We start from the raw sequence: 20,135 nt of genomic DNA, 5'->3' as shown, positions 1-20,135 counted from the left end.
GGCTTAGGAAATTAAAGAGAAGGTTCCTAACAAGTAATTTCCCATATCAGAGTTGAGAGGAATTTAGTGCTTGGCCCCTACACATGAATTCCAAGCTTCAGCCTTGAGTCCAAGGTTCTTGTTGGCAGTCAGGGCCCACATAGGCCAAACTACTAAATTCTGAAATAGATACCAATTACCCAGAAGTTCAACACCTTCTGCATAATCTAAAAAAAAAAAGAATCAGATGAAGGTATAAGCTTCCTAGACTAAAATAAACTATGTGAAAACATTGATACAGAAAACAGACAACATGTTGCCAAGATTTTTAAATTCAGTTTTATTTCAGAAATAAAAGAAAAAGACATATAATCCATGTAGCAGACACAACCAAAACTAAAGATCAAGTCTCGCTCATTCTTTTCCAAAACTCAACAGGATTCTATGTTCCAGCAAGAAATATTCCCACCCACTCATGTAGCTCTTTCAGCTCTCATCTGTCTGATCACATAAAAATCCAAATGAATCCCAGAATTGCAGGCTATCAGTTCATATTATTTTACTGCATCTAAATCACAGTTAATTTTTCACAAGAGGTTAGTAGATAAATGAGTTCGAGAAGAAGCAGCTTTCTAGAGTTTAATAGAACAGCACTTAATATCTACTCTTATCTATCTGCCACCACTTCTTGGAATGCCAATCCACACTTGAATGCCAAATCAGGAAGTACTTCTATTCAAAATAGATCTCAAGACAGACCCGCAAACACACTCAACATTGAAAAGAAACCTGCTGTGATTTGAAACCTGTATAATATTTGCTTGAGTTAAAAGCTAGTAGCTGCAGTCTGAAGTTGTATCATCCATCATTCATGCTTTCTCCAATCTAAATGCTGATGTGGCAGTATCAGCAGGGAAACAAGGAAAACAAATCTTTCAAACAAAGGGTAAAGCTGCGCAACCAGGATCTGGATTAATTACACATAGACATTGATCTCTTTGGCAAGGGAAGAGGAAGAAGTAACAGGCAAAGTAGTTGTTAAAACTTGCCAGGACTTCAGATGCATGGTGAATTAATTGCCTGATCCTACTGAGCACACTTCTGAAACTCTTTTGGTCTGTTAGGACCAACTTCAATGCACAACAGGTATGACAGAGTTTTATTCAAAATTCCAACAGTCAGCTTGGACACTAATTGCTCCATGACCGGGTAACACTTTCCAAATAATTGCCTAAAATACTAGGTGGGATTTTGGCTCTTGTAAAACAATAAAGCCTTGGTTTTGTTGTGTGCTTATGTAGTAAAGCATTCAGATGCTGACAACATGCTTTCTTAGGCAATCACTATTCAGATTCAACCAAGGTAAGTCCAGAAATTCTGTAATTATCATTTAACTATTGCTCTAAGTTCTCAAATGCAAACACTTTCATTTTATGCCAATTAGCACTGATCAAAGATTATACTCCAAGACTGAAGACAAAAAGAAACATTACCAAGCTAAAGAAACGCCTTTGGATCTACGGAATACTAATAGGAAACACTTTTCAATCCAAAGGGTTCCAAAATCTTTTGCAGTCATTAACAAAACTGCAAATACTAGGCAACGATACAACACACCTAAAATCAGGTTTTGTATATATAGCTATAGATACCCATATTCATACAAACATGCCACTTCAATTGAAGTCAAACTCTGAAAACTCTCTCTGGCTTGATCAATAGATAGTGGTATCAGATTATGGCAGTAAGATAACAGCATTTCAGGAACTATCAAGAATAGCTTTCAAAGTGCTTGAACTTGAATTTGGCCAAGAAAAATATTCATAGATTTAGAAGTTAAATCCTGAGACACTTGGAAAACTATTATTTTTCTATTTACATGCTTACAGATTAGAAGGAAGAATTTCCTCTGCCTAAACAACTGTAAGATGTAATTAATTTAGTTGGAAAGTGTATGCAATAAGAAAATATCCTTTCCTATCTCCCTTAGGTCAGTTATATCCACCCTAGCATTAGTAAGCAAATATTATCTTAAAACACATATTAGGAATAAAATTTACATATATGGAGATTAAAATTTCTAGTTAGCTTAATTTCTCTCATAAGGAATGAGATATACCCAACATTTTACTCAAACTACTGCATATCACCATTTTACTTCTGGAAGGCCAAAAATGAAATTCAAAGGAAGCGTCTACAAATACATACAAATACCTATTTTATTAGAAATATTGAGCGACATCAACTTTAACATGAACAAGTTTATCCATAAGGATAATCACAGTATCATTATAGAAGTTCTATTACGCAATTCAGCCAGGAAAGTTTAACAATTAAAAAATGAAATAGTATTTTGACTAAACTTGTGTTTGCTTCCAGAAATGAAGGCAACTTTTAATCGTGAATTTCCTTAAAAACACTTTGTTGTTAACAAGCAGAAAAACACTAGTGTTGAAAGGCACTAAGATTGTGAGCTTGTGTTACCTAGTTTCCAACACAGACACAGGCACTTGAAAGCTTAATAAGTCAAGCCTGTAAAACACTTCTATGTTTGTGTGGAAGTTCACTACATTCATTAATATCTTCAATGCGTTGTCCTGCAGCTGTAAGGACGTAACATTCATAGAGTAAATCTCTGTAGCACACTTTACAAGTTGGATCTTTCTTTGGCAGACACACGAGAGGTAGACTGTGTATATGTCCTAATTACATCCTAGAAATAATACAAAAGAAATGTTCAGAGCAAGTTGCATTAAAAGTAGTTAGAGGAACTTCGGGGAAAAAAAAGCACTGAGCCCAGGAAAGGCTTATGGAAATATTTCATTACCATTACAAAGAGTGGGTAATCATTTTATCTAAAGAATCAACCCGAACGCATTGCATATCACATAGCTTTATCTTCCAGAAACCTTACAAAAACCCAAGTTGTACATCATTGGTTAATCAACATTTAATTAACTGTAATTAGAGTTATATTCCATAATTTTCTAATTATACATGCACTGACTTCTGCCATTTAAACCAAGCAGGAACCGAGACCAATTTCTCACTTTGTTTGATTTACAAAAGTAGTCAAGATAACTCACGGCCGGTTGAAATTCAACTACAGAAATCATTAGCATACATTTTTCCCACTGTCAGCATTGTACTTGTCAAGCAAAGCCTGAATACGGGCACCATAGTCAGGATGAACATCAGTGAAGTTTTTCACCTAAATAGGAAGATAGAACAGAAAAGACAACAAGATTTTTTCTTCCACTTCAAATGTATTCTTTAACACATTTTCTGCTCTGTGGTCTACAAGTAGTATATATTATAAGGAAGAAAAGGAGGATGAAAACTTTTCTAAAAGTTTAATTCTGACCAGTCAGAAAGGAGCTATGAACATCTTCAAACATTATTTCTATTTATCATTTACAGCTCTTTACTGATTTAAACAGAGTACCACTGGGAAAGATGAAGATCCAATCCCTCCCTGGCCCTCACTCCCTTTTCCTTGTTTAGAGCAAAACCTTACACTGGCAGTCACCTGGTTTCTAAAACACCAAGCTAAACATTTATCACCCTTGATGCTCAACATCAATCCCATTCTTCCCATCAGGAAGAAGTTACTTAACACGTTATACGTTATTTATATTATATAAATACACACATATTTAAGTGTTCTGTAGCAATAATTCCAGCATAAGAAAAATATAGCAGTTGCTTTCTCAGAGAATTTCATACCTTCTTTTCCATAGCATATTGCTATTTTGACAAAGTCACTAGACTGCAAGAAAAAAACCTGGAATAAAGAGCAAAGGCTAAAAACCAAAAAGGCCACTTACAGCTCTCTTCTGAATGAAGAGTTGGGCATCTTTAAGATGATCAGCAATATTTTTACACAGCCTTTGGCGTTCATCCTCCTTCAGCACTTTGGTATAGAATTCTCTCACCTTATAATCAGAAACAAACTTTTATTTTGAAATTCCCAAAAGCAAGTCAATTCTACCTGTAGCAGCCAATAATACTTAACTAGACTTTTAGGATTCATTATTACTGAAAAACAATAGCTTTCATTTACTAGTTACGCAACACTTAACACACTCAAAATACTTAACTCTAAAGACCACCAATTTAGGGGGTGGGGAACAGAGGGAGAGTTTAGCAAGCCTGCTAATAGCTCTTTCCATTTCTAGTTTGGAATAACTGTTACTTATCAAATTAATGGAAACAAATAATGCTGCTGGGGTCTAATTCAGGAACTGATGACCATTACATTACATGCATACTCTACTTTGTCTTCTTCTGATTGGTGTCTGTGGGTATTCAAAGTCACAACCTCCCGTTACCAGTGCCCAGAATATGGATGGCCAAGGTCTGTGAGAATTCACTAACTGTCCTGTCAGCAAAAGTTCAGTTATTCATGAAATTAAACTGTATGGAGACCTTCCAAGCTCTCATGAGAGCTGAACTTCAGGTTAGCCCAGATGCTTCAGACAGAAGGCATGCGCAAATGATTCTTATCGAGATCCTCTAAGCTTATCCTATAAACTCATCTTATGTAATAAGCAATGTAAAGCCTCTTCATACATCATACCTGGGTCACATTATCTTCATTTGCACTATTAAAGCGCTGCACATCTCCCGAAACAGACATGCGGCTCTCCCTTACCAAGGGCTGATCTTCCGGACCAGTAAAACTATTTGGATAATAGTTTGGGGCACCACCTGAAAACAAATCCCCCCCCAAAACCAAAAATAGTCAGACACCAGCGCTCTCAGATTAAGTCAGAAGACAGAAAATGTTCTTTGCCTACCCAGTTATGATTCATTTTATTAAAACCAGTTGTCAGCATTTTTCTGTCAACATATAGCTCAACACAAGGAGCTGTGTCTTCAAGACAGTACTTAACAGTATGTATTAAAAACATAATTTCAATAGCTTTTTGGGGAAAAAATTGATTTGATTCAGAAATCAGGAGGTCTGGCCACTCTTAACAATATTGCTCAGACAATTTTAATAGACAAGGTCATGGAAATAATTCAAAGTTTTAGTCCAAGGCAGCATAAAAAAATACACTTTCATCTGCATATTTGAAGTACTACTAACCTTAACTACGTAAGGGGTTTATTTTAAACACAATGAACTTACATAACTGCATAAAACCAAGTTTATTGCTCTTTCACAGGAGGCACTGTTCTCAAGTTCTTGTTTTCCAAATATTTCCCTCTCATCCTTCAGGAAACATTAGAATTCATAGCCCAGAGGAATACAGTGGTTTGGGCATGAGGCATAACTTAAGTATATCCTTGTTTACTCTGTTTTGTAACAGTCACTATTGTGCAAACACTGACAGAACACAACCTGCTGAAAAGTTAAACCTCTAATCTTGGCATTTTTACTCTTGCCTTTCGCAATCTCTTGGAAATCAGAAAGCAATGCAGCTTAAATTGGACTGAGCACATGAAAGTCTTGAAATCTAAAAAGTGCAAATGCAGATTTCTCAAAGAAGTTTAGGCCACCTCTATTATTTTTAGATTAGATTTTTGCCTAGAAGTAGAAATAAAGGTAGTAATTAGTTTTGTGAAACCATTTCTCAGGCATATTTCTTCATTTTAAATAATTAATATCTTAGAACTTTTTCTATTAATTCCTCTTTAACAAGCATGTTTCTAGAAGTCTTTAAAGGAACGCTAACTAGGGATATAACTGAATCATTTGACTGGAGGTGTTCTCCTGCAATCCTTTTTCTCTTAAAGACCTATTTGTAAGTTTTTAAACATATCTTAAGCTTCACTTGGTTTTAATGCTTTTAAACAAACTCCTCACCTCCTGCCTAAGCATCCAAACAAAGTCTCCTTTCCTGGATTAATAGAAGAGATACGCACGGATTCTAAACAAGTACATAAAGACAAACATTCCACTTTTCAGGAACCCAGAAGAAAACCCCTTTTCCCCACTGTTTACAAAATTAAAAATGAGTCTACTTGTAGCGAGTAGAAGTCATATACATGGAACTGAAAAACACCTATAGTTAAGAGACTATCAATCACTTTACACAAGGCTGAAGCTCTATAAGGAACATCCACGTCCTTCTTTTAAAGTCTTAAAAGATGTAGAGAATGGATTCTGTAACCTGCACAAACATGCTTATGTTTTACAGCAAAGCTTTGATTCTCAATACTTGTACAAGTCTGAAAAGATACATACAGTGGATGCACAAATAAGAGTGATGAAGGCAACACAACACATTGAGATTTAAGAATGCTTTCAACAAGATCCCTCAAACAGGAGATAACAGGATAAAAGTCTATCTTGTCAGTTAGCATCATATCAATAACAAAGCTGAGGAATAAAGGGTCACTTTGTAGTAAGAAGAATTAATCAGGTAGACCCTCCCTAAGGACCTATGCAAAGACTAGTGCTATTCAACACATTCATAAAGGTACCTGAAAAGGAGGCAAATAATAAATTGACAGCTTAGCCTCTGCAAACTTTAACTCAGTCAAAATCAAAGCTAGCTATTTATACTGACACATAATCTCATGATATCAAAACAGTCGATGAAAATGGCTTTTCTGAAAGCAATTTTATTTGCCATGTAAATTCACATGGGAAAGAGAAATGTATGTAACTTTATATGTGCACAATCATGGGTTCTAAGGATTGTCAAATAGATCTTGAATTCATTTGGATAGTTTGAAGTAAATTACTTTCTGATTGCTGGTGAGCGTCAAGTTAAAGAGTCTTAGGAACAGCAGGACTAATTTAGGGCACTCTGCAGAAAAGAGCATATGGCAGATTCATAACAACTGCAGGCGAGGCCAAGTAATCTCAAAGAGAATCTAGTAATATAAGGAAAGGTATAGAAAGGTTGACAAAGAGTATTAGAGGTAAGGAACAGTTTTCACATAAAAGGGAAAAAATAGTTATCCTGGGAAGTCTGAAGCTCAGGAAATTATACAGTGATATCTGAGTTGGGGGAAAACCATCACAAGAGACTGAATGGTTGAGGAGAAAAAGTAGCATTTCTTACAGTACAGTAAGTTACTAACATTAAAAAACTACTTGTTTAGCAAGTATCTAAAATCCTCTGTGAAAAGAATTCTGCAATACATGCGTAAGTATCATTATATTTGAAGATATTTTCACTACTACCTTGGTTGTCAGAAACACACATTGGTCCATCCCTCTGATAATTGGCCACACGAGTTCTGAAAGGGCAGTTCACAGGAATTTGTAGGTAGTTGGGTCCCAGACGGTGTCTATGAGTGTCAGGATACGAAAAAAGACGACCCTAAAATATTTATCACAAACATTAACTAGTACTTGCTGAAAGAGATCACTTAAGTGATATATGTCAATTCAAAGCACTATACATTAAACAGTAAAAGGGAGAAGACTGTTTTCTTTTCATGTATGTTCCTGACATACTTCAAATTATGTCCAAAGCAACACTCAGCCACAAACTAACTCTGCTGGAACACCAGTGAAGAATGGCAGGTTGAGTTGCATTTTACACAACTAGGTATTTCCTACCAGTTTCGGAATGCTAAACCTATTCTGAAGCAGGAAAACAGTTACACATGTAAAGATGAAAGTGACTAGAATAGTGCCGAACATTGCTAAGAAATAATAGAATATTTTCCTACTTATTTTCAACCTTATATTTAAAAATTGATTACATCTGGAATAGGGCAGTCCCTTATTTATTTACTGAACTGAATCTGAAGCAGTTCTAGTGACATCTGGATGCCAAGAAGACAGACTGATTCTGACCACTAAGTTTGTTGGAGTGAAGAGAGGCAAAACAAGAGAACTACAATTACTTATATGCGTATTTCAGAGCATTTGAAGTCCACCTCTCATACTCATAAGTCTTTATAATTCTAAGACATAGCGTAAAAGTATGAATAAATAAGCATTGCTGCTATGGTTTTATCCCATACTTCTTGCCAGACTGACAGATTTCCCCATCAACTTTGACACCTGTTACCAAGGCCCTGTAAATTCTAGATTTTCTACTCCTTCAGTTCTTTCTTGTTCTCTTTCAATTTTGGATAAGTGCATCAAATAGTAATCATTAAAAAATAGCCACGAAAAAATTTAAAAAAAAATCAGTTGCTTTTCATCTGTCAGGTTTACTGCTGCTACACATACAAGGATAGGAACGCTTTCACAAACAGCAAAGCAAACATAATGCTCTTCAAGTAAAATCTTATGTGCATTGTAGCTTACCTGCAGCATTTTATCAGGGCTAGGTTCGATACCAGGTGGCATGTTGCTCGGATCAAATGCCATCTGTTCTACCTCTGCAAAGTAATTGACAGGATTCCTGTTCAAGACAAGCTTTCCCACAGGGATCAGAGGGTAGTCACCATGTGGCCAAATCTGTAAGATATAACACACACACACTACAAATCAACAATATTATAATATTATGCAGCTTAAATAATTACTAGGCAGTATTTGCCTGATTTAAGTCTTCATTAAAAAAAATGTATTACTGAAGAAATTTAATTTTTGCTAACAAACATTTTGAGAAACATCTTACTTTCAAGAAGTCTTTTGCAATTAATAGAGTACTAATGCAACTTATTTCATCATCCCAGCACTTGACTACTTAAATAAAATACCCATAAGCACTTGAAAAACTGCCTAGGAATGCAATATCATAGCTGGAACTAGTATCATGATTCTTTTCAGCTACTCCAAAACACAAACAGCTTAGCCTTTTCTTTGTTGTCTGAGCCTGTACTTTCAAGTTCAAAAGACTTCAGCTATTTTGGGAGAGCAATATTAGAGGAAAAAAGGTAATACAAGTTTACGCTAGTATCTTTCAACAAGCAATTCTTTGGAACAGTAATTGGAAGTCTGACAAAACTCAGACCAACAATAAGAAGCTGCACTGTCAACAGCACTTAAAACTAGTGAGCTCAGAGTATGACTGTATGATCTGAGATCACATTTCGGAAATGCGGAGCACTTGTAATCTACATGCCTGGAATCAAGCCCTATCCACATTTCACTGAGGAAAAGTAACATCAATATAATTTCATCTCCAGGATTTCTGACTCATTATGGCCATATAATAAAGAGTACACTTAAATAGAAGGGAAGAATAGAAAGGACAGACTAACTTTATTGATAGGGACTAGTTGAAATTGAATATTTACAACAGTATCAGAAATACCTTAGTTAAATCAAAAGGATTAAATGGGAACTTCTCTGCTTCTTCAAATGTCATAACTTGAATGTAGACAGTCCATGATGGATAGTCCCCCTTGGCAATGGCATTGTAAAGATCACGTATTCCATAATCGGGATCAGTAGAAGCCAATCTTCCTGCTTCTTCAACAGGAAGATTTTTGATGCCTTGGTCAGTCTAAAAAGCAATACAAGTAGTAGCACCAGTCACAACATGCAGAAAGTATTACAAAAATCATTAATAACCATGTACTTTAACAAGACTTATAATCCAAGAATGCAATTGTCCATGTTCTAATCTCCAATAATTTGAGTTCAGAATAATAGGACATTCAACAGCTGCCTTCTAGATAAAAATTAGTTCTCTGATAACAGTGATACAAACATGCAATGCTATACCACAGAATGCAAGACACTAAAAGGCATGATCCCTGCAGCACATCAGGTAAAGAGGTTCCCCCTCTCCCCTTACAGGACAGAGTGCTCCTTTATTGCCTCATCATCCCACCTTTTCCTATGGATCACATGCCAACATAAAGTGATAAAACAGTTGCAGCCCTCAGGGCTGAAAGCTGTAGATTCTACAAGGCTTAATTTCCTACCCCCACCCCCCATTTCTGTGACAATTCTAGCACTAACTAAAAAAAACACCTCTCTAATAAGCTTTTACAATTTGAAAGGTAAAAGCTGTTATATAAGCCCTTAGTTTAACATAATGGTTTCTGAATTCTTCCTTCAAAGATAGATGTCCAGTCTCCACTAAAGTCTAATAATGTAAGAAGGCCTTTAAAGCTTCAAAGGGAAGTTGTTTTCAAGAGAGATATGCTAGAGATTGCATTCTCCCAAAATTGTGGAAGTTCTGTGAGGTTCTGAGAGCTTCAGCTGCAGAGCTCTTGGAAACAAAGTTTTCATATTTCAGTATACAGTTGAGGGCATCTTAGAAATACTAGATCAATGCAGCTCATATCCAGAAGAAAAATGGAAACAAAAACAGATCCAGAACGAGAGAACTTTTACCTGAAAAAGCATCTGTTGAATCTGAACCACTGTGTAGCCATGAACATGAAACAGGAACATAGCACACACTGAATAAAATACATTTCCAAAGGGCTCTAGGATTCTTGCATCTGCACTGAATGCTGGCAAAGGAGCCCAACAGTAAGTTCTTGCACAGCTTCACACCCAAAACACCTAGTGGTATGAGGCTGAAATACAATAAGCTGAGCTAGATGCTCAGAGCTCACACAACAAGTAGATTGATTTCTCCAGTAACAAGAGACAGTTCCCCAAAGAAAAGCTCATTATAGTCCAGTAAATACCTACTGTGTCATAGGAAGAACAATGATGCCCATATTTGTTAAAAGCATGCAACTGATATAAAAAACCTCACGCCTTTTTGACTGAGTCTATGCACTAAGTCTTTTCTGAATGAAACTTGAGAAGTCACAGAACATTTTTAGACAATCTATTTAAACCTCTTAATCCAATATGATTTATACTTCCAACAGATAACTGGAAAAAGTTATCAATACCTTCACATGGAATTTGCAATAAACTGCTCTTCCACTAGCATTAACCAGTTTAAAAGTATGCGATCCATATCCATTCATATGGCGATAACCATCAGGAATACCACGATCACTGAACAAGAAAGACACCTAAAGAGAAGGATCAAACAATATTAATGGGCTCGCCAGATCAAGGACAAAGCGACCATTCAAGCAAAGTTTGTTTATTGCATTAACCTGCATCACTGGAAACCATCTTAATGTCATTAATTCCTCAAGGAATTTCTAGTTTAAGAGCGTTAAAGTAGTAAGATCGCTTCGGTTTTGCACAAAGAATAATTGTGAACTAAACCTGCATGAAGTTTTATGTCCATGTGAAATATTCGGCGAAGTATGAGACATTTACCTAGCAAGGTATGATGAGAAACCATGTCTGTGGTACTTTTTCCAATTACTAATTATTGGGAGACTTGTGTATGAACCCATTTTCTTTTTAAAAAAACAAGCAAACCACAAATACATTTTTAATTTTTATCAGCTTTTTTGCATAACATTTAGATACAAATACATTTCAGAATAACTAGAATGCACTGTGAATTCTAGTAATTTTTTGAGTTGATCTAATGCGCTACACAATATACAGCTTTAAATAAGCTTACATGCAATAGCATTACTTTCACAGTACTTTACTGTTCTTTAACATTAACAGTTTGTTGTTCATCAGTGTCTCCACTGCTTTAGTGTTAGAAAACTCAGCAACTTTCCCTTCATCCCTATATAAAATAGGATTGTTAAACAAGAAGGTCATCTTTTACAGAGCCATTACAAGAAAAAAGGCTAGATACACAGTTATTATAGGCCTTTCATCTTTACTGTTCCTAGAAGATTATGTAGGCTTCTAGACAAAGCATGGAAAAGAGTTAAAAACATATGCTGTCATAACATGATTTTCTTAATCATACAAAATAAAGTCAAAGGAGAACCTTACTTGATGCAAAGACTCAGGTCGAAGACTCCAGAAGTCCCACACCATGTCTGGATCCTTCAGATGCGTCTGAGGGTTCCTCTTTTGACTATGAATGAAGGATGGAAACTAATTTGTCCAGAATTGGAGAAGAGAGGAAGGAGGAGGAAAAAAAGAGTTCTGTAATTATATGGTGTATAACAAGCAATTCTTGGTACAAAACAAAACAAACAGTTGTTTCAATACACTTAACTATGAAATGAACAGCACGCTGGAAGATGAGATAAAGTTATAAAATCACTGAAAAAAATCTTCTATTCTTATACCCCTCCTGCAGCCAAATTCATTCACAGACCAGTAAAATTAGAGTAAAGTGAAACATTTACAATTAGGACAAACAGACTGTTCAAAGCTAAAGAATGCTTTCGGTCTGTGACCAGTAAAATGAGGTAAATCTTCTCAAATTTGTGTATCTGAACTTTACTGAATAGCTGACTAGTAAATTACTATGGAGATACTAAAAATATCTGTGCAGAATTCCACCATTCAAGGAAAGCCCCTCTACTTAAAGCGATGTTAAACTTATACTAAGAGACAAAAAAAAACAGATTTAATAAAAAGAATTTGCAAAAAAACTTTTGAAGTGAAAAGTTTTCCCCCCACGCCAAATAGCCTCAAAATGAAAAAACTGTCTACAGATTAAAACAGCTAATCTGAACACCAGTGAAAATGATCAGCTCTGAAGTTAAAAACACAATAGTGTACTTACTTGCTGGCTATTCTGCTGTGGCATATGCACTAGCAAACACAATTACATGTGCATGCTAGTTGTAGTATGAAGCCATGTAAGTACTCAAGCATTAGTTCTTAATTATTTTTTTTAAATAACACCTTTTCAAGTAAAAAAATGTTCTGGGCATCTAATAAACAATAAAGTTTAAATATGTCAAAACAACAGCTTTTGCTTCCCAGTGAAGCAAGAACAAGATGTGAATGAACTTCAGGATTCTTTGACAAGCTACCCTCATCTTTTGTGCTTACTCACCAATATTGCATCCCGAATAAAGAAGATAGGAGTATTATTTCCCACAAGATCCCAATTACCATCTTCTGTATAGAATTTCATTGCAAAGCCTCGAGGGTCACGAACTGTATCAGCTGACCCAGATTCTCCAGCTTGAAGGAACACATGAACATAGAGAAGTGTAATGATAGGAAATGCATACAAATTTTAAGCATAAAAACCTAGAACAAGAATATGCCATAAATTCCTAAAAGGGCAGGGTTTAATTTAAGTCTTTTCCATACCAAGGAACTTTTGGCATATTGTCAGCAATACTTCAGGCACTGGAAGTTTCCAAAGTGTGAACAGACACGCACCCCAGCATTTGGGCCACAGTCAAAAGAAAGAAAAAAAACAAGTATATCCACTTGAACTAATTAAGAGTGTAATTTGCATTATCACTAACAGAGACAACATCAGACCATAAGGCTGAATTGGCTAAAAACACTTTAGCTCCTGTGCATCAAATCCCACTGTGAAATCTCTCATTTGGAAGACAGCAATCTAAATAGCATGCCTAATAAAAAATGGAACTTACTATAGAAGAGTTCAAATTCTTAATTCCTCTCCTGCTTTACCCAAAACACTCCTTTCAATGAATATCTTTACACCAGAGCAGAAGTGCCTACCACAATACCTGAGCCAGTGTGTTCCAGAAGTATTCAGGAACAGCTAATGCTAAACATCACAATGAAATAACAAGGACTCTCACTCTCTCAAAAAAACCCCACAAACCTGTGTACTACAGAACAGCTAAGAAGAAACATGTTCAAACAGAGCAGGGAAAGGAAAGGTAATGATGCAACAACCCACTTTGGCACACAATCCTCAGATCAAACTCAGCTGCATGTCTTTCCCTCATATAACATTCCATAACCCCTTAAATTTTGGTGACACAGGAAAAAGCCAGTAGGCTAAAGCCAGCAGCTCCTTGAGCCTTGTTGGACTACTTTTTTTTTATCTCCAACACTACTTCCAGAACTGAATCCTCACTAGGATTTCTTTTAAAGACAGACAGAGGAGTAATACGTATGTTTTAAAGCATTTCATTTAAAAAATGAAAGATCATTTTTCTATCAGACAAGATATTGATCATAATGCACATTTTAACTAATAGTATTTAAGACTTTGGTAGTTTATGCATTCGGCTCTGAGAATTATAAGAGTTTATTTACAGATGACTGCTGTAAAGTAAGTACTAGGCACAGAAGAATAAATATTCATCTCCAAAACATTCCTACAATAACAGATTATAGGTATTTAACTTTCAAGTATTAAACTGCAATATGCAAGTGTTGATTACAATCCATCCAGAAACAATGCAAGAACATCAGAACAAAAAGATAGCTTAGACTATCCTTTCTCTCACATTCTAGAGGGAAAAGGGTTTCCAGAAAACTCTGACAGAAAGATGCAGAAGCTGCTTAAGGTCTCACAATTTAAATGAAATTCACAGAAGAATTGGTTGGCAGAGAGCATTTCAAACTACCTTAAGTACATGAAGTGTTCCACAATGCAAACATTGCTATCAGCGTAACTATGGTACACATGTAAAGACACACAATAACTTCAGAGCCTTACCAACAGTGGAGAATCGTATAGCAATCGGAGTTCTTTTTCCAATGTGTTGAAACACTTTTGCCTTACAATAATTGGTAATATCATGAGTGACTTCAAAATAGCCAAAGGCTCCTGAAAAAAAGTAATTTCAAAATACCAGATGTAGATACTTTCCTTCTACTCATAGCATATCTATTATTCCATTATGGTCCAACATACAACTTTAAGTCAAAAGGAAACATAGAAGTACACCAGTTTAAATGAAGCCTATACCCATGTGCTAAACCACTCGATCTATTTTCACAAAAGGAAGTTTACTTAACACAAAATACTACTTGCATGATGCTCACTCTCCCCTCCTTAACTGATTGTTAACAGTTTCCAGCAGCAATACAGACCTCATTTCTACCATGCAAACTAACAAACTGTAGGTTTTTTTGGATGCTCTTCTGCCAAGATTTGCATATTTATCTCAGAGCAAGATAAGCATTTCTTTAATCCTGGTATGTGTTGCAGAACTTTTAGGTCCACCTGTAAGCTGGATGAAGCAACAAAGTTCTTCCCACCCCCACAGCGGAATTTTTCCCATGTACATTCAAATTATAATAAAATTCAGTCTCATATTTTATTTTTCTAGGGCAATACATAAAAATCAGAGGTGCCAGTTCTACCCTACTAAGATCAGTAACAAATTTCAAAACAAGTTTGTTTTTTATTTTAGATATCAGACCATCATCTTGCTTTGACAGACAGATACACTGGAAGACAAAGACAAGAATCTCTATCAAATAACACACTAACAAACACTGAAATAGAGATAGTTAAGTCTTCCCTTCCAGAGGAACAGGGTACTACAGAGGAACAGATAGAAGAAGCAGAGACTACAGCAAATACAGTAAAAATCTAAGGGCTATAACTACCTATTCTCTCTTTTTTCTTTTTAGAAAAGTTTCAGTGTTTCAAGTTTTGGCATTGAGTTTTTAAACCAGGTCTTATTACTGCTGTTGATATATAAGTATTTATTATAATCCATAATATTAAATTATAGATAATATGTTGCAATCTTTCTGTCACAATCTACATGCTAACTCAAAAGTTTAAGTCTAATTCTACACAGAGAAAAGTGTTTTAAATGTACCTGCCCCTTTTGCATGCACAACTCTTTCAGGAATCCTCTCTCTGTCAAAATGAGCCATCTCATCAGTGAAAACAACATCTTGAACAAGAAGAGGTCCACGTGGTCCTGCTGTCAGAATATTAAGCTTATCCCCTACTGGGTTCCCAGCACCAGTGGTCAAGACATCTGGTCTCTGAAAGTGAAAGACAATCAGTATCATTATACCAGAAATTACAACACCTCTATACTTAAGCCACACCGTGTGCATGCCTGTTCAATCATTATGTGTCACAGGACATATTAACAAGCATATAGCAAAATGGCATACGATCCTGCAACTAGTTGCAGAAAATACAGATGTCCAACTACATTATCATACTACTATGATGTTTGGGGCTATTTAAGAAGGGGAGTTCAAGTCATGTATAATCCAAGAATATTTTCCATGGTTCAGAAGTATTACTTGTTAAGACTATATATCTTGCTTGAAGAAAAATACGAAGTCTTAACCTTAAAACATGAGTTAAGGTCCAGTCTGTCCCCAGTCTCAACAGGGCAGGATGAAAAGAGTGAACTAGAAAAGGAATAGCTGCTGGAAAGTAATAAGGGAGAATAGAAACAAAGAAAGTAACGTCAACACAGGAGTGGAGGCATAAGAAAAGAGCTATAGTCACACAGCATAAATACTAAAAAGGGGTACCACAATTACTGTTAGTTTGGAAGAGCTATGGAAAATAATATAAGCAAGAGGACCTGAGGCATCATGACTCTAGACTCTTGAACCATGGAAGGACTAACATTAACAAAAGCCCTACTGTCAATAAAAATCCTGTCAAAAAGACAGCAAATTACAATTTTTTTTTTACTAGCATCATTATTGTCTTTAAGGAAACTCCAAGATAGACTTGGTACAGAAGGAAAGATGACGAGTATGGGCTAAGTTAATCACTCTTGCAGGCTACTTAGAGCTGCAGTGACTTGTAAAGCAGGAGTGACCCTGTACTTGAAAAAACAGCCACTCCCAGAATAAGTTCCATAAACATCTGCTGGAACTCTGTAGCACTACAACTGAGTGTACTCTCACCTTCTGAAAAAAGAAAATCACAGTGGAAAAGACTTCATCTGCATCACATATGGGGTCATATGCTCCTCTAAAGAGACAGTCCTATTTTAATAGGTACCATAGAAAATGCAGGAAGAAAGGTACACCAGCTCCACAGACCTGACGGTTGCAAGTGTCAGTATTTCCTGGAGCACAGTTATTGTTAGGAGCCAGGGTGGTGTTTGTAAAGGACTTGGAAGAACAGAATAGAAGTCAGTACAAAGAAAAAAGTTAACAGAGTGAGCTCAAATATCTGAGTCACAGATCACTAAACACTAAATCCACAGTTACATGTTGCACTAAACTGATACACATCCAAATGGGCTCTCTATCCATACCATCCTACCCTCTTCTGCCAGTAGCATCCACACACCAGAACCATGGGAAATGCATGAGAATACCCTCACTCATCCCCTCCTGACTAGTTCTCCTTCTTCTAAAGTTCTATAAAAGAAAAAGGATGGTGAAGAGAAGGGAAAAGTAACTCTTGATGAAAAGGCCTTCATTATTATATCAGCAACTTTATGGGATTCCAACTTTCGCACTGACAACTTAAGTTCTGCTTTAAGTGTTTCAATTACTGTAAACAAGCAAAATTCCCATCTGGATCTCACAGAAGAGTATACTGAACTGGAATAGCCTCCAGGTTTTTTCCAAGAGGAAACTTAAAGGCAAGAGAAAGAACAATTATTCACATCTACATCCAGAGTTCTGGATAAGGCAGAGTATACAGGGAAAGTTATATATACCTTTGTTTAACTCAAGTACATGAATAACCACATGAAAGACATTTGACAGAATAACTACATTTCCAATGTGTTCTTACTAATATGCAATACCCTACTCTTGCTGACTTGAATTCCCAAAATATCTAGGTTCTTTATTCTTCATTCACCACTTCATTAGCATAAAGCTAATAAGCAGAAATTCAACTCCTTCAGGTTGCCCAAGATTCTAACCTGCACTGAAATTTGTACACACACTTTAAAAAGACAATATAGATCTGATTACAAACAGGAATATGATGTTTAAAAACTTACAGGAAAGTTACCACTTTAGCTTTAAATAAAATATTTTTAAATCAAAGGAACACAGTGGTAAGACTATAATGCCTATACCTACATCTGTGACTTTCTTCTCTAAAAGCCCTTGCAAGAGATTGGTAAAAGACAGGAAAGAATTAAAAAAAAAAGGTGCATTCTTAGTCTTAAGGAGACTTGCAGTCCTTTTGATTCACCTATGCCTTTATATCATTCATGTGATTACCTCAAGGGTAGAAAAAGCCTTTGCATATTAGTTTTAAACTATGCATGCAACAAAGCATACATGTTTGTAGAGGTAATGTAGCCCTTCCAAAGCCAACAGACTACATCATTGTCTAAAAACCATTTACTCTATAATGCTAACATTTAAGACTAGAAGTAGTAGCTAAGCACAGAACTTTTTAAAACTAAACCTACCAAAAAATTTAACAGCCTTGTGGCTGTACAGCCTCTTGTGTAGGTAGACTTTCTGAAAGGTTCTTTCTAGCATTCACATTAGAAGTACAAGCCCTTTTTTTTTTTTTAAATGGTAGGATACATTCACTTTAGTTTCAAGATAATGTTATGTAGGGTACACAAAATAAGTTCCATCAGTATGAAGGGAGAGGGGAAAAAAAAAATCACAGTGGCTTTAAGAAGAATTCACATACTACTTTTGGACTTGAGTTTGTTTGATGCCTATATTTTCATATGGCTGGGAGCTGAATAAAGTCAAAACCTTAATGGATAAGAACTTTCAAATCTGCATGTGTATTTCGTTACAGCACTAACTTGCCATGACAGAAAGAAGGGAAATAAAGCCAGGAGAGTTTTAGTCACAGCTGTTGTAAACACCAGACATCAAAGCACATACTTCCAGGCATTACTGATACTTTGCACCTTATACAAGTCACTTTAAATTCTAGTAAGTCCTCCCTACTTTCTATCTTAAAGTCTCATGACTCTTTACGCAACACAGACTTTGGGTTGCCTCCCCATCTTCAAATTAACCTCCGCCTGTATTCAAATACTGCTTTGTTACAGAAAAGCCAACATCCATATGAAACGTATTACTCATGGTACAAAAAGAAAATATCATGAAACATGCTAGAATATGAAGCCACAATTCATCACTGGAAGGTAGTTTTTATACAGTGCCTTTTAGAACCGAGAGGAAAAAATAAAGATGACTTATTAACTACAAACAGTGGGAACTGAGAAATCCACTTGTGTTTTGTAAGAGTGTTGCTTAGTATAACCAGCAGAAAAAGCATTTTATGCCAAATACACATTTCCATTAGAAAATACATAGTAGAAAGCATCACAGAGATTTGATGAAGAAGGGAAATCAACTCTTGCAGTGTTTATATGTTTACTTAAATATTTTAGAGTATATATTCTACATCTTCAGGAGGCTGAGTGCCATGCTGTTGACTACATGTTACGATTACAGTCAACCACTTGCCCCAATCCACTTAAACCTGTAAACAAGTCTCTACATACTGCTGAGTGTACCTTATCTTCCGCACTATTCCCTAGTTACATTTTCACCGGGTTCTATCAATGTTATAGCAGAAGTAAAAACGTGAATATCTGATTTGAGACGAAAAAAAAAAAAATTGTATGTCTGCCCAAGGACCTGCCTGCTTGGGCACAGACAAGCCCCATTCCTGCCTAAAAGGAGAAGCTGTGGACAAGGCAGAGTTACTGAAGCAGCCGTGCCAGCAGCGCTGACGGCCCTTCTCGCTCCGGACGAGGGGGCAGCCGCCAGCCGGGTTTGGGTTTTCCGGAGCACGGCACCAAGCCGACAGCTCCGCGATACGGGGCGAGGGCGCCTCGCCCTCTGCCACTGCCCCGCGGGACAGCCCAAGCGCGGAGCTCCGCGGCCCGCCCGAGCCCTGCTCCCCAAGAGCCATGCTCCGTCCGAGCTACTTTCCGTCAGGCCAGGCGCCAGGCCAGAGGAACGCCCGGGCTCTGCGCCCTCCAGCACCGGGACTCACCCGCTCCCCACGGCCCCCCGTCAGCGGGGCGACCTCGCCCGCGGGCCCATCGTCCTCTCTTCGGAGCGGGCCGGACCGTTAGCGCCCAGCGAGCCGAGCCGGGCCGGGCGGAGAGCAGGGCGCAGCGGCGCGCTGGGAGCCGAGGGGCACAGTCCCTCAGGCAGCGCGCAATGTCCACTCCGCGCAACCCAGCCGAGTACCTGAGAACCCCGCTGGCTCTTCCACTGCTTCAGCTGGTCCGAGGCGTCGTCCCGGCCGTCAGCCATTTTGCAAGCTTAGGCGACCCTCAGGGCAGGAAGGGCGGTGCGGAGAGAAGTAAGCGGGAGGTGGCCCGGCGGCACCGTGCTCGCTACTAGCGAGGAGGCAGCGCCGGGCAGGTCACCGCGCCGTGAGCCTCCGCCGCCGCGCTCCGCAGCACCATCAAGTAGCGGGAACTACTGCACCTTCGGCTTTTACCTCAACGCTGCGCCCACCCCCCGCTACCTCCTCGGCCAATAGCCCCGCGCCCAGCAGGCAGCGCGAGCTCTGAATGGGTGAGAGGAGCGTCAATCAGGCGGTGTGAGGCGGGGTGCCGGCGGCAGCAGCCCGCCGCCGCAGCAGCCAGCGGCGGGCGGCGATAGGCAAGCGCGG

At 37.6% G+C, this 20,135-nt stretch overlaps 1 protein-coding gene across 1 annotated transcript; it reads right to left on the bottom strand.

The window, feature by feature from the left end:
- Positions 1-299: 299 nt before the first annotated feature.
- On the bottom strand, positions 300-19,924 carry CAT (catalase). The gene is made up of 13 exons (XM_086612824.1): positions 19,706-19,924; positions 15,403-15,574; positions 14,286-14,396; positions 12,687-12,817; positions 11,666-11,770; positions 10,702-10,827; positions 9,156-9,347; positions 8,201-8,353; positions 7,121-7,259; positions 4,559-4,689; positions 3,807-3,914; positions 3,104-3,190; positions 300-2,692 (listed from the first exon to the last, which is right to left on the bottom strand). The coding sequence occupies exons 1-13, from the start codon at positions 19,769-19,771 to the stop codon at positions 2,627-2,629; spliced, it is 1,587 nt and encodes a 528-aa protein (XP_086468950.1). The 5' UTR covers positions 19,772-19,924; the 3' UTR covers positions 300-2,626.
- Positions 19,925-20,135: the final 211 nt, after the last annotated feature.

This window comes from Tauraco erythrolophus, chromosome 6 (genome assembly GCF_009769465.1).
Source record: "Tauraco erythrolophus isolate bTauEry1 chromosome 6, bTauEry1.pri, whole genome shotgun sequence".
Classification (NCBI taxonomy): Eukaryota; Metazoa; Chordata; class Aves; order Musophagiformes; family Musophagidae; genus Tauraco; species Tauraco erythrolophus.
Note: the sequence above shows the minus strand (reverse complement) of the source record. Positions and strands in the feature narration are given on the sequence as shown.